We start from the raw sequence: 15,121 nt of genomic DNA on the forward strand, positions 1-15,121 counted from the left end.
GTTAAACAGTAGACAACTAGATGACAAAATAGCAGATGAAATGGAATATTCGTTGTCTACAAAATCAGATTACAAGTATGTTGGGCGATGTCTGCATTAGATAATAAGGTCAGAAAGTATGCGACGATTTCTCGGTTCTTGCTAACAGCCGAGATGGACTACAGCTTCAGGCTTTTCAGCAGACCTTCATCAAAGTTATGTAAATGTGTTTGAAGAAGCCAATATTTTGATTAAAATTCATGAAATTTATTGTATTATTCTTCATTTATTTATGTCCAATAAGATAAAACTCACCTGCTTATTTTCATAAACAAGTTGTTTTTTCCTTGAGTTTATTCATACACCATTCACTTACACTGATTGACAATTACGTAGCAGTTCAACTGAAAAATTTACATTCCGTCCGAATTTTTAAGAAATCGACCAGCTGGACTTTTAAAATGTTTATCATAGAGGAGACAGGTGAAAATGTAAATATTTTCAAATCAATGCATTTTAAATACAGTAAATATAATATAATTTATCCCATGTTTACCCCTTTATCCCGTGGATATGACTCATTGGACATTTTTTTTTTCATAACCCACAGTTAAGTGCAGTTGTGACGTCACAATGGTTTTTGCGTTAGCGTGATGAAGTAAAATAAAGTGGAGTCCTATATAAAACAGTGTAAAACATTGGTTGTGGTGTATTAAACATGGGATAAAAAGAATCTCCCATGATTTATAGTTGGATATGACTTTTATCCAACTCGTTGTGTGTTTTTATCCCCTCGCCAAGGCTCGGGGATAAAAAAAAACACACAACTCGTTGGATAAAAATCATATCCAACTACAAATCATGGGAGATCCTATATCTATATACCATAATAACAAAATATATATCCTGCTGCTGAGGCCACTTTCAGTAGTTTGAAAGAGGACCACTTGTTCATAATAACTATGTTCTTAATTTGCTAAATAAGCAGGGGCAGAGAAGAATATGATAAAAGAAATAAGAAACTTTCTGTATATAATTGATGGAGTTTAGAGAACTCATCACCCTGGTCATAAATTTCACAGTTTTCGAAGAGACACTCTTAATCGTCATGACAATGTACTTAAATTACATGCTAATTACCTAGGAACAGAGACAAATATTTTCAAAAATAAATCCATTCTCACTATGTTATCAAGAGGGTCCTGTCCTTATTGTAAAATCTTGACCCAGGGGCCATGAAATTCACAAGGTTTGAGAGAACCATGCTAAGTTGAAACCAGTAAACGTACTTTACCAAAACATTATCAACCATTATTATGCTTCCTGTCAGCTTGTCTCTATCTAATCAATACCAAACTATTATCGCATAGTGTTCAAAGGATTTATATAGCGTAAGCACACTATGCCGAAATAGTGCCCGGCTTCTTTTTATGAGGAAAATCCAACAGCGCCCACGCCGGGGATCGAACTGACGACTCCGAGATTGTCAGTCCGACATGCTACCGATTTAGCCACAGTCGCCGTTCTCTAAAACTCTGTATAATATATATAAACTTTGTTTTAAATATTTTACTCTTAAAGAAAACAAAATAAACAAACGATTTTTTCTAAATTTTTAAAGCGTTTTGAAGGTCTTAGTATTGCAATTGAAAAGGGAATAGAGGTGGTAGTGTCATGTGCGCTTATATATAATATAGCAGTAAGGAACTAACAAAATTAAGAAAATGTCACATGGCACTACCAACTGTACTCCCTTTTCAATTGCAATACTAAGACCTTAAATACGCTTTCATTTTATTTCGGGAATGTCTTCGCTTCATAAAAGTGAAAATAAACCAATTGAATGCAATATTTTGTGTTCTGACATAAATGCTTATTTTTTTTCAAAAAGTTACGCAATGTATAATTCGTTTGAAATTCCTTTTTCTTTCTGACTGTGCAGCTTCTCTCTGATACAGCTTACTGATGTTATGCAATTTGTGTTAAAAGCTTTGCATTTCCTGTACAAATCACAGCTTAATACTCTTCTTCAGTTTTCTTTTTTTTTAGTCATCGAAGAAATTATGTACTTTTCAATACGAAGCTGAACAAATGGCATAACAAAAAATTATTATATAATAAAAAAATGATCATAAGTTTAAGTGCTTTTTCCGACAGAGAAAATAGCATGAGGTCTTTTCTTTATTATGATGTATAAAAATTGGATAAAACCTTCAATAAAATGTAAGATTAACTTACTAAGAGATTTATGCTGATAGTAACTTAATCATCTAATTTTTTTTCCAAAATAAATTCTTTCGAAAGTATAAAGAAATGGTGTGCATGTATAAACATATCTATTAGTCATCTCTTTTTTTTTTTTTAGACCATAAACATTATGTATTAAACATAATGCGTTATCTATGATTAATTACTGGTAAAAAGTTAATTTTTTTTAAATTTTAAACATGAAATACAGTCCTTTTTGGACCAATTAATAATTGAAAACAAAATGTGATTAGTATTTTTGGTTACGCAAAAAGTAAATGGCTATATGCTAATTGCTTCTGTTTGGATTCAGCCAAGTTTTATTTCAACATTTTTTAATTCTTCCAATCGGTTTCGAATTTCTGAAATTTCTGAGCTCAGAGAAAGCAACTTTGACTCTTCTTCTTTGTACAAGTTAATCTTATTTCTGTTTATTCTAACACTCTCCGATAGAACATCGATTTCTCTTTTTAAATCTCCCTCAAGATAGCCCTTCAGGACATGTTGAAATCTTTCTGCATACGTGTCTTGTAATGTTTTTCTTATTATTTCATTTGTCATTTTGTTTATTCTAGCCTGGTAAGCATTTTTTGTGACGGTTTCAAAATTCTCAAGAACATTTAACGCAACTAGCCTAGTAATTACTAAACCAGTCACAATTCCGGTCGCTGCTACTGCTTGTGCAGCCTTAGGATTCACAGACATATACGTCTTTGCCATGCTCCCAGCTACATCTGTACTACTGGGAGCTATCAATGAAACAAGAAGTGGACCAAGTTTGTCTTCGACGTTAAAAGGGGACTTTAATCCTCTCATTTTGTTTTTAATCTTGTGCAAATATTCATGAAGTTCAATAAAGTTTTCTGTAAGGTTTTGTAGTATCTTCTTTTCAAACATCACTCCAACATTTTCTTCTTGCCAAGAAAGGGTTGCCTTTTCTATTCGATTATCCAGTTCTCGTCCAATCGTGAAGTGCGTAAATTTCTCCGTTCCTCGAAGAACAATGTTTTTGAAGTCTGTGCTGTGTATATACTGCTTAAGATCCTCTGCAGTTTCATCCAGAAATGTTTCAATACTGCTTTGGAGACTTGAGTATGCCTATAGCAGAAACAAACATTTTACAAATGCCCGTCAAGAATCTTCCCTTTGATTGATTGATTGTATGTTTCTTTGAAATTACTGATACCACAAAACAAAAAAAAAAAAAACAAAAAAAAAAAAAAAAAACAAAAAAAAAAAAACAAAAAAAACAAAACAAAACAAAACAAAAAAAAAAAAAAAAAAAAAAAAAAAACCCTTTAAAATGTTTTCTAAGCTCCATGAACCACAGCATTCACCTGACTCATTGGTCCTGATGTTTTTTTTGAGAAAATTCCTCAGTATCTTTTATTTAAATTTTCACCCCACATATTGATCTGGCCTAACCCCCACCCCCCCCCCCCCCCCTCCTCTGAGTATTTTTTTAAATTAATCTAAGGATGTTTTCATGTAAGTATGCTACAATAGTTCTTGAGATTTTTCTCTAGTTATTCCAATGCAATTTTATACATTCCCCCCCCCCCCCCCTCGGAAGGCATGATTCAAATCGTTTGATATTAACTTCCTATTATTATTACATTTATGTAATCAACGTAACTCGCTCTTCATGAGGGAATGCATCCTTAAACTTTCAGAAGTAGTCCCACGTAACATGTGCATTCCCTACTGTGGCCTTACTATATCCGATTGGCATTACTTGATTAGAATTGAATCTCGTTTACTGGTACCTTAAGATGCTTCAATTTAACCCCATCAGTACTATGGCTTTTTGGATATGCTTATAAAGATCTTAACTATATCTTCCAATGTAAAACTTTGATGTCCTGGTGCGACCGAAGGACACCCGGGCTTTTTTTTTTATTTTTTGAAAAAAAAAAAAAAATCTATTTGACACTTTCCAAGGATGCTTTTCATATCAGAATCAATATTCATAGCTGTTTTATTTTTGAGGAGGACATTACGTAATTCTTTATTTTTCTCTTATTTTTTTTTTTTTTTCTGTGAAACGTTGATCCAGTTTTGTGACATTCCTACTCCTGGTGACTATGAATTGGGGAAACTTAAATCTCACTACCTGGAGATAATTGCGTATTGATAGAAGTAATCATGATTTTACTGTTCTCAAAAATCATAATTTTTCCCACACATATTTAAATATGACCCCAACTTATCTCCACAAATAATGTTTGGAACAAACTTAGCTGAATTCAAAAATCCAAAATATTCTTGTGCGAATTTTTGTAAATTGGTCCAGTATTACCTCTGCAGTCATCATTTAAATTTGCACTACTTGCAAATGATTGCATATAAATATGCATAATCATTGCCTGGGAAATTTTGCTTCAAAAATAAACCCTGAGGAAACGTTCATATCAATTTGATTTATTATGCGAAGAGAATTTTTAAAGAATTATTCCTATATACATGTATTCCTACGATAAAGTTTAATTTCTTAATTTGATTCCGCCCTACGATGGGTGCAATAAATTGAAAATTTCTTTTTTCACGTTTATCAAGAAAGTCTACTCAAGGTTTGCGTATGAAAGTGAGTGATCCTCCCAAAATGCGTTTCGAGTCCCTATCACGACAAAAATAAGTAGATTTAAAAGATCTTTGTTAATCTAATGTTTTACAGGTCTTATGAAAATCATGTGAATTATGTGTTTTGAAGGCATTAATTATATTTATTTTGCTTGTGACGAAACTTGCCTTCTTTCTTTTATCATTGATAACTTGTAGATCTCTACAAAGCTTATCCAGGTCCTTTATTGTCTCTTCTGTACTTCGTCTAGCACATTTGAGCTTGATGGAAAGACATAATTCACAGTCATCAACAAAGGATTCTATAAATCTGAAACATCAATCATATAATACCCAGGTAACGATACTATTATATTGTTATGGGTTTTGATAGATGAAAGTTATTTGATTACTACTTGTCTCAATAAAGAAGAAAAAAAAAACATTTAAAGGAAGAGTTTCCTGTATTTCAATAACATGAGTTATTTTAATGTAAAACATAACATTTAATGACAATGATTTTTTATCATTATTATTTTTCGTCAGATGACAGATTATTTTAGTGTTATAATCTGTCTGATATTCCTTTCTAGTAGCTCAGAGAACCATATATATATTTTTTAGAATATATCATCTTAAAGGTGCTTGGACACAGATTTGAAGTTAATATTTTCTCAAATTTTCTGCATAATTTCACGACTTATATGTTGCTATAGCATTTCATACTAAAATATAATAAAAAATCTTATTTCATCTCGAAGTTATTGAAACTTCAAATTTCTGGACGCGTTTGATTGACACATCCTTGCACTTTCACAAATTTTAATTTTAGTCTTAATACTTAAGAAAAGTGGCAATTTTGTTGTGTATTAAAGAAAAATAGTAAAACTATACGCAGCTAGGTTAAGGACTCCCATATTTATACGTAAGCCTATGCAGAGGTTCGGGAAAGCTATTATGACGTTACGTTAAAACAGTTCAAATGAATCTCGATGAATAAATACTACATGTTCTCTTTAAAACACACTAAATACTTTCGTTTCTCATAAATGTTATAAAGATAAATGGATGTGCAACTTATTTTGCCATGGTAGCACTCAGCGTATGCAGAATGAAAGCCAGCTTGATCTCGCTGTACTTACTGAGATGACGTCATTTCTTAATTTGACACGCAGTTTCTCTGTATTTGAGGCGTGGATCAAGCTTTTATCGTAGCTTGTAAAAATAAAAATAAGTACGACATATGCGTAGTCGGACCAAAAGAGAGACATATTCTGAAATATATTAATCCATATTTTATTGTCGATCTAAATTGATAATGTGTAGACTTTAAATAAAGCCGTAGGGAGCACATTTTTACAGTAACGTGCTAGAATATCAGGTCCAGTCCCTCGAAAATATCGAAAGTTCAACGATATCCGCTTCACTATAAATTCTGACTTTTTAAACACTTGTAGCTATTATTCCTACTATTCTGAAAAGTGCTGGGAGCTGGCTGTACATTGTTTATTTATTCCGTAATCTATTATTATTCCAATGCGTATTACATTTTTGTCTGGAGTTTATAGAAAGACGGCTAAATTTTAAACTATTCTCGAGCATGAGGAAGTTGCTCCCAGCACTTTTCGGGTTAAGGAATTTGTCTCAAAGAAAACAAAATAAATTATATAGCGGAAAGATGCCCGCATATCGTTGAACTTTTACGATCTTTGTAGTAGTACATATATGGTCCAATTTTAAACCTGTCACGTGACAAACAGCTGATGTAAGCAATGTCACTTTGGCCGAACTCAGCAGAGACCCGATATACACAAATGCAAACACCACAATTCACATTTATCAAAACTACTGCTGTTAAAAAAAATATTAAAATTGAATTCATTTTCCCTGAATACATAAAGGCGTATATTTCATGGGAGTCCTTAACCTAGCTGCGTTATCCATAAAAATTCAGAGTAGAAATGTTCGAAAGCAAAACTCACAGTATTGTCAGTTCGTGCTCAATGGTGTGTGCAGACTTTAACAATTGAACACACCCGGTGAATCGTAAACATTAACAATAACAGAGCTCGTGCCCTGTTTACAAAAACAGTTTACGTTTCACGGGTGTATTCAATTTTTTAAACTCTGTACACGACACTGAGCACGGGCTGGCGATGTTAGTGAGGGGGTTTGCTTTCGCATATTTCTACTCTGAATTTTCTGGATTATAGATGTAATGTTTTTCATTAATACACAAAAAATAGCTTCTTTTCTTAAATATTGAGGATAAAGGTAAAATTTGTGAAAGTGCAAGGATGTGTTAATCAAACGCGTCCAGGATTTCGTAGTTCCAATAATTTCCAGATAAAATAAGTTTTTAATTATATTTTCGTGTGAAATGCTATTGCAATATATAAGTCGTGATATTATACAGAAAATTTGAGAAAATATTAACTTCAGATCTGTGTCCAAGCACCTTTAAAGTATAAGGAGGAATGTATATTTGTTATTGCTTGGATTTAAATAGATATTCTAATAAAAATCATATCTGCCGCGCATTAAACTCATAAGATATTTATATCAACTTGCCTACAAATAAGTATAATTTGCAAATTTTAATTTTGTAGCATACGAAACCTCCAAATTAAGGAATCTTCTTGCTATTTTTTAGAAGTTCTGTCAACACTTACTTACCTCAAGTGAACTGTTACTCTTTTGAATTCATTTCTGGTTATGACTTCTTTGAGAATTTCATGAAATGTTTCGAATTCTACAGTGTAGACTTCTTCTTTATGAACCTAGGCAAGTGTTGACAAAGATATGCAAGTACTTTCTTTGAGGCAGACAAAAGGCTGTCTCTAAACGCAAGCATTGATGTAAAGAGTTTTTTTTTTTCAAATTAGTGTTTTTTATGGATGTTATTGGAGAGGAATGCGTTGAAAAGAATATGTGTATGTTTGCTACGTTGTTTTATTTACTTCTAATTTTTTTTTACTCATGAGAAAGGTGAAGATAACGAACAATGACTGATCTAAAAAAAAAAACATTTTTAATACAGCTGATGACTCCTGGAAATTCTAAAGGTGGGATCAAGTGCCTAGTAGGAGTAAGTATCCCCTGTTGACCGGCCATTCCCACCATGAGCCCTATGTATATTTCACTAAACCTTTTCAAATTCAGTATTCAAACAAATGCCTAACAATTTGTATGAAACACATCAGCTAAAATACGACTCAATGATATGTTAGGTCTGCTTACAAGGTCATTATAACGACCACAGAATTTATAAAAAGTTGACATTAAACGACGTTGTTGAGATCCCTGTAAAATCCACATCTGTGTCAGTAACCTACCTCTGTTTAGAAATTGATCGTACTTGGTGCATGCTCTTGAGTATCGAGTGATTTGGGAGATGAAAAAAATATACACAAGTGATGAAAGTTGGATACTACTACATCAATTAGGAAAGTTGACGATAGAAAAATAAAGTCATCTTGTTCGCCAGACAATTTAGTTTTTGTTTGCTTTTATCATCTATTGTCAGTAAAACTTCCAAATATTAAACAGATGTTACAGACTCTGTTGTGTCTTTTATTTCAATGTTATATATTGATTCGACATATGAATGGAAGTAGCTCTTGTTAATTTATAATACGTTGAAGATATATCTCAATGCCGAGATGAAGGCCAAATATACAGGTATGATACGTCATGAGATGCTAGGAAAGGGCATCACATTAAGCCTTTTTCTCTGCATTCAGGACCATTGTTTAGCATAACGCTTACGATGATGACACTAGGCCTTGCACTTTATTATCTAATCCAGATGACCTGCAACTTCTATTTCAGGAGGAACGAGCACTTTGTGAAAAATCATTGCTACCTATATTTTATCGACTTAAGTTTGCTGCGGGCTGGGGTGTGGACTCACGACCTCTTACAGAGCCAGTATTTTACCTTTTGAACTTGGCCTTGGAAAGATAAGGTTGATTTATTTTCTTAATGCAGACGTAAACCGTGTAACATTCAATGTTAACATATTCATGTGATGTGAGTGCAATTACAAGGTACATATTGTACAATACCGACCAGATACAACCTAACAGAAAGCGGACCCCAACCGAACCCTGGGTTCGCTTTCCGTGTTCGCTTTGGGTCCGCTAGGGATGACCCCAAGCGAACCCAGAGCGCACTCAAGGCGAACCTGGAGCGAACCCAGAGAGAACGCCGATTGCGAACCCAGATTTCAGAAGCGCACCCAGAAAGCGCACCCGGTGTTCGGTATTACGTAACAGAACTGTCAATCAAGTTAACGCGTTGACCAAATACATGTGATAATAATCTTTATTGCCCAAGACATACATCTAATAGCATTAAGTAAATATAACCAAAATCAAAAGTAGTTTGTGTGGCATGGTAAAATAAACATGTCGTATATAATGTAAGATTGTAACAAACTTTAGTAATACACAGTTTCGCCATATATATTAGACACAAAATGATTTTTTGACACTTTCATGTACTTCAAAAGCATGTTGGAGATTAATAACTAAATTGCACAGCTCCTTTAATTTTTTTTTACACTGAGCAGCTGTATTAACTAAAAAGAACTGAAGGTTTTTTCCAGTAATATTTCTTAATGTATCGACATCTTATATCACTAAATTGAGGACATTTTAAAATAAAATTAAATTCATCCTCAATACCTAAGTGGCACATTTCGCAATATCTATTATTTGCTGGAATGTTATTGTGACGACCATATTCAATAGCTAGGTTATGGGATGACGTATATTACTTATTGCTTCTTATATTTCGTTGGAATAGCTTTAATTGTTAGGTAATATTGGAGAGAGAAATTATCAATGATGTGCTTAAAAGTTTTGCATCTTGATGAGCAATTTATTTGCTTGAAGCTTATCTGAATAAAAATATCTACAATTCTGTGTTTAATGATAGGGAAATAAGTTTTCAACTGAATACTTTCCTGAAGATACCACAAATCGCCTAGCCCATTTTCAAACAATTTTTCCTTTTTATTTGTTACCCAACTATTTATATTTTTTGTTCTTTTCACATTCCTCAATTAGCCTTTTATAACAGTTGAAGAAAATACAATCTTCACTTTTTAACACCTTGAACCAGAATTTGATAATTCTAAGTAATCTTACTACCTTCAATTGGAATCTCCCAGTTTCACAATAAATCATTACAGAGTATGTATTTCTTCTTTCACCTTGCACATATTTTAAATATTGCAAATGCACACTTTCTATATCTTTTACATTATGAAACCCCCAAATTTCACATCCATGATTTAAAACACTAGTAACATAAGTGTCAAAAGTGGCCCATCGACCAAACAGCATGCCTGTTGGTATTTGAAATCAATCATAACATTTGTATACGTTCAGTTGTAAGAGTATACGCATTGCGTATTTAGATACTATATATATATATATATATATATATATATATATATATATATATATATATATATATATATATATATATATATATATATATATATATATATATATATATATATATATATATATATATATATATATATATACTTTTATTAATGTAATTGATTTTTATAAACTATTTCTTTTATTTTGATATTTCCCATTCATGTTTATTACAACTCGATTTTTTTTCTTAAAGAGACATAAACAATGTTTTGTATATACACGTACGTTAATTCGGAAAAAGATACTGAAATTAATTAACATTTGTAATTCGTTTTTATTTGTCTAATCTTTACAAAAATACATAACATATATAAGGAGCAGAGCATATGTTTGCATAACGTTAAAGTCTATGTTTTCTACGTCTTGACGTTTTTTTTTCCTAAATTGCCTCAATTAATCTTTTACTTAAATAAACATTGATTGTTTGAAAGAATTTCAATGACATGCCATCAATTATCTATATCATGAACCTGTTGAAGTGTTATTTGGTGATGCAAAGGTATAATTCAAGGTTCCGTGTTGTTTTTATAACTGACACCTGCTTGAAGGATATATCCCGATACCATAGCCACGGTGCAATTAAGAAGTATAAACTCCCCGTACAATCAAAACAATCAAATCAGACTTTAAAAAAAGAATTCACAAGATAGTCTGTACATTCCCTTGGACGTCAGTCATCATTAATTTTATCTTGATTTATTCATTATAAATGTGTGTGCATTTAACACAAAAAATTATTTAGAACTCTGTTTGCTCGTGCACTGGTAATAAATTAAACCAGCGATGATATTCCCCGTTATTATTTAAAGATGTTCTTTTTCATCGGGGGGGGGGGGGGGGGGGTATTAAACTGTGTTGTTTTGTTTTAAACAACTTTTCATCAGATGGAAAGCAAAAAAAAAGGTAAATAAATTATCAGTTATTTGCATAACTCGCAAAATGACGCTTGGAATTAATGAAAACATGTACATGATTGTGATCTGAGGTCTGAAATATATATACATGCAAATGAACAATCGTTATGTACACAGTCTGCTTCAAGACAAAATTATTATAAAATGCATTTGGGGGGAGGGTCTGTTTCATTTTAAAATCGTTTTAGGTAATGCATGTTTGCAATTCGAATTTTAAACTTACAAAGATTCAATGTTGATAAATAATTGATTGTCGGCCGAGACATCGCATTTTCCATTTTAAGGGAATATTATTAAGAGTATAAAGGGAATAATATTAAGAAACAAAGTATGTCTTGACCAAAGTCGATGCAAAAGAATTGAATGTGTATACATACATGTATGCATGTCATGGATTTCCTTTCCGGAAAAATCTTCGAACCTATCCATAAATGAACTGTACAATCATACATGTATGTCATTAATTAGTCTTCTGCCTATTTTTTAAAGCGATTTATAGATTGATTAACAAAAAAAAAATTGAAAAGATATTGATAATTTGTTAATGCGCGTGATTTTTGTTTTCTTGTTCTCAGTCTTTATATATATATATATATATATATATATATATATATATATATATATATATATATATATATATATATATATATATATATATATATATCGATTTAGTTCAACACGTGTACACGTAAACCCCTACTCAACTTATAAATCCTCTTCCCGAATTATTCTCGGTCTGTGAAAATAATGCGTAATAGAATATAGTGTGATATTCTGGTCCTTTTATTAATGTCCCCCTATTGTCGCTTGCAGGGTCATACGTGTTTCCGATCGACACTAAACAACATTGAACATTTGGAATATGTAAGGGGCGGAGCTAACACACAGTAAAATAAAACGGGATCCGCTTCACGCTTGAGTGAAAGCGAACGCCGGGTTCGCTCTGGCGTACCCAGAGCTGACCCTGAGCGAACGCACAGCTAACCCAGGGCGCAGCCAAAGCACACCAAGATTTTTAAATAGCGGACCCCGAGCGAACACAAAGTAAACCTGGGGTTCGCTTGTTGGGCTCTGGTGTTAGGCTGTGTCTGGTTGGTACTGTCACCTGATGTATATAGTAAGCGTCTTTGACTCTTGGAGATACATCAATCAATACTAAAGTGTTTAAGATTAAAGAAAAAATGACTGATAAAGTATTTTAATTGTTAAACAAAAGTTAACACTCCAATTATGCTTAATACACTGTATATTGTGCTGATATATTGACTTTCTCCCACACCCCTGGTTCTCTGTAAAATGAATTATACGTCATATTTTCTTTCAAATTGGAATTCACTGATTTGATTCAAATCAGAAAAAGGTAAAAAGGTGTCACAAAGTTATAAATGTACATACATGTACATATATTTCTTTACCTTAGCCGAGGCAAATTTCAGAATATTAGTATCTTTCACATCCTCCCACATCTCATGAACTTTTTCTTTCAGATCTTCGTAGAGATCTTTCTTTCGCTTTCTTTTCGGTGGAATAACTGTATCCCACTTGTTGAGCAGGAAGATTGCATCTTGAGGATCGAAACTGTACATTCGACTCATCGATTGCCTCACATGTTTGATAATATGTGGAAGCTATAAATTGTTCAAATGAATATTAATACGTGTGATTGATGTATTTGAAATAATGTAAAAATTGCATATCAGGGAAAGGAAAGGCATATTTGATTATTCATCGATTCCTGTGATTGCTTTGCTTTGTTAAAAATGTGTTCAAGTTGTCGTAGATATCTTCCTAAAAAATAGAACAAAATATATTGAAATGAAAAAGAAACGCAGGGTAACTTAATATGCGCAATATTATTGACTGAGTGGCTGAAAATTATGAAAATTGGTCCGAGGTGTATCTTGGTAACTGTGCACCAAAATCGGTGTTCAAAATTACTCAATCGTGATATCACGAAGGAAAAGTGGCAAAAAGCCAAAACACACGTGCATATTGATGTATTGGAGGTTTATCATTGTTTACAGTTGATATGAAATTCATTTACTCCTGGTACGGCTGAAGGAAGTTCCACTGGGTCTAGTACTTGATACGCCCAAGTGAAGAAAAAGGCAACAACATGATACATTGCAGTTTGTTATTAATTTTCCATTATAGAACATTTTATCCATTGTAAGAGAGGAACAGGAATGGTTTCCAACCAACCGTGACGGTGACGTTAGATCGTATTAACATCAGCTGGAGATAGGGCTTTTCATCCTACCGCCTGTGTATTCGATACGATATTACCACTAGAACCGATACTTATATAGTAAGCTATCATAAGCATTGCATTTACTCTAAAACTGAAAAAAAAAAAATCCATCGCTCTATTGTAGAAGGCTCGGGAAATTTACGTCGTTGATGCCCTCACTCGCACATGTGTGCATCGTAAGCTAATTATTCAGCATGCTCACACCCACGAAAATGTGTCCGAGTTTGTCAAGACTTTCTCGTAAATATTTACATTTACCAAATCAAATGGCCATCGTCCTTTTCTCTAATCGAATGTCTGTGGGACTAACTGAACACTTGGGTTTGAAGGCATCGGTATAGCCCAGCTTATCTCGACCAACTAGGGGCTGCCCTGTCGGAAGTGTTAGATAAATATCCTTATGGAAAAGATAAATGAACTGATGAAGTCTATGCTGAGAGGAATTAAAGTTTTGATAGACGAAGGAGATATTGAGAATTTTTATTTTCATTTTTGGGGAGTACCGTCATATGAATTTCAATTACTCATGAATTATCGGTCAAAATCAAATGATATTTTGGAAAGTTGTTGATTAAAGATGAGTTTAATTTTTAGATAATAGAATTAGAAATACCTTCGAACAAACAGCATTATGTTTACCCTGCATTTCTTTTTCCTTTCAGTATATTTATTGAAATAGAATGATTAATTAAAGAGTACCCTGTCATCCTGAAATCCACCTGCTGCAGCAACGTTTACAACAAATATAAAAGCAACTGCATTTGGTAGATAATCCAGCATCTTATTCGCCACATCATGTCGTCCTGTGTCTCCCTTTCCAGGTGTATCAACTATTATAATGTTACCCTTATTAAATAGAAGCTTAAAATAAAGTATCACATTCGTCAAAATGATCCTTAATTTCGAGATTTTTAACAATGTGGCATACCGTTGATGTAAAAATGAATTATTTTTCATTTTCTAGAAAATTGGAATTTTCAGAACAAATGAGGCTTTTACACAGGCATGTTTGTAGACATTTCTAGGGAATATGAACTGGTAATAAAGTTTGTAGTCATCAAAGCACTTAAACAGATTCGTTTTAGAAACATAGCAGTGGAACGTATATTGTATTTATTTGATGATTACTTGTGAAAATGCATAAAATTCTCATCCCATTTTTAAAATAAAGAATAAATACTTGCAGTCTACCTTCAATATTGGTACCGGAAACCAAATATCTATATATTCTATTTGTTGGTCACAAGTTCTAGCTACATCTTCCAACATCTCACTCAATTCTTCTTCATCATTAAATTCTGATAGAACTAAAACGTTCCCGTCTTTACCAAGCACTGATACTTTTCTTTTGTCTGAATACCTGATTCTACACACTCTTGTTGTCGTTGCCATGGTATCCGTTGGCACAATATCCTCACCGATTATTAGATTTATGAGGGTTGATTTTCCAGAGCTCGTTTCCCCTTAAAATTAGAAAAAAAGAGTCAAAGAAACAAAACGTCATTAAATTATATGTCAATAGTATGAAATGAATTGTGTAATAAAAACAATGTCTATAAAGCTCTAACAATACAATTACCAGCAACTACAATTGCACAATCTGTCATCATGAGGTCATTCTTTCTCAATTCTAACTGTTCATTAATATCGTCCATTTTGTGCAAATCGTGTCTAATATGACGTTCAAAGGCTGGTCGATGAATTAATGTCTGTAT

General features: G+C 32.8%; 1 protein-coding gene across 1 annotated transcript; it reads right to left on the reverse strand.

Moving 5' to 3' along the window:
• Positions 1 to 2,535: 2,535 nt before the first annotated feature.
• Positions 2,536 to 14,865, reverse strand: LOC133174594 (uncharacterized). Its single transcript, XM_061309695.1, has 6 exons — positions 14,598 to 14,865; positions 14,106 to 14,252; positions 12,571 to 12,783; positions 7,462 to 7,565; positions 4,975 to 5,116; positions 2,536 to 3,324 (listed from the first exon to the last, which is right to left on the reverse strand). The coding sequence occupies exons 1-6, from the start codon at positions 14,796 to 14,798 to the stop codon at positions 2,536 to 2,538; spliced, it is 1,596 nt and encodes a 531-aa protein (XP_061165679.1). The 5' UTR covers positions 14,799 to 14,865.
• Between the last annotated feature and the right edge of the window lie 256 nt (positions 14,866 to 15,121).

This window comes from Saccostrea echinata, unplaced genomic scaffold (genome assembly GCF_033153115.1).
Source record: "Saccostrea echinata isolate AGI-Se365-2 ecotype Australia unplaced genomic scaffold, CSIRO_AGI_Sech_v1 ptg000058l, whole genome shotgun sequence".
In the NCBI taxonomy this organism is placed as follows: domain Eukaryota; kingdom Metazoa; phylum Mollusca; class Bivalvia; order Ostreida; family Ostreidae; genus Saccostrea; species Saccostrea echinata.

What these genes read in the sequence shown, in the direction of transcription:
- LOC133174594 (XM_061309695.1), bottom strand. Translation starts at nt 14,798, where the DNA reads ATGGCAACGACAACAAGAGTGTGTAGAATCAGGTATTCAGACAAAAGA. An exon ending in GTGGATTTCAGGATGACAGG is followed by an intron (nt 12,784 to 14,105) that starts GTACTCTTTAAT and finishes AACAATTTATAG; the next exon opens with CTTCCACATATTATCAAACA. An exon ending in TCAATGATAAAAGAAAGAAG is followed by an intron (nt 3,325 to 4,974) that starts GCAAGTTTCGTC and finishes TTTCTGCTATAG; the next exon opens with GCATACTCAAGTCTCCAAAG.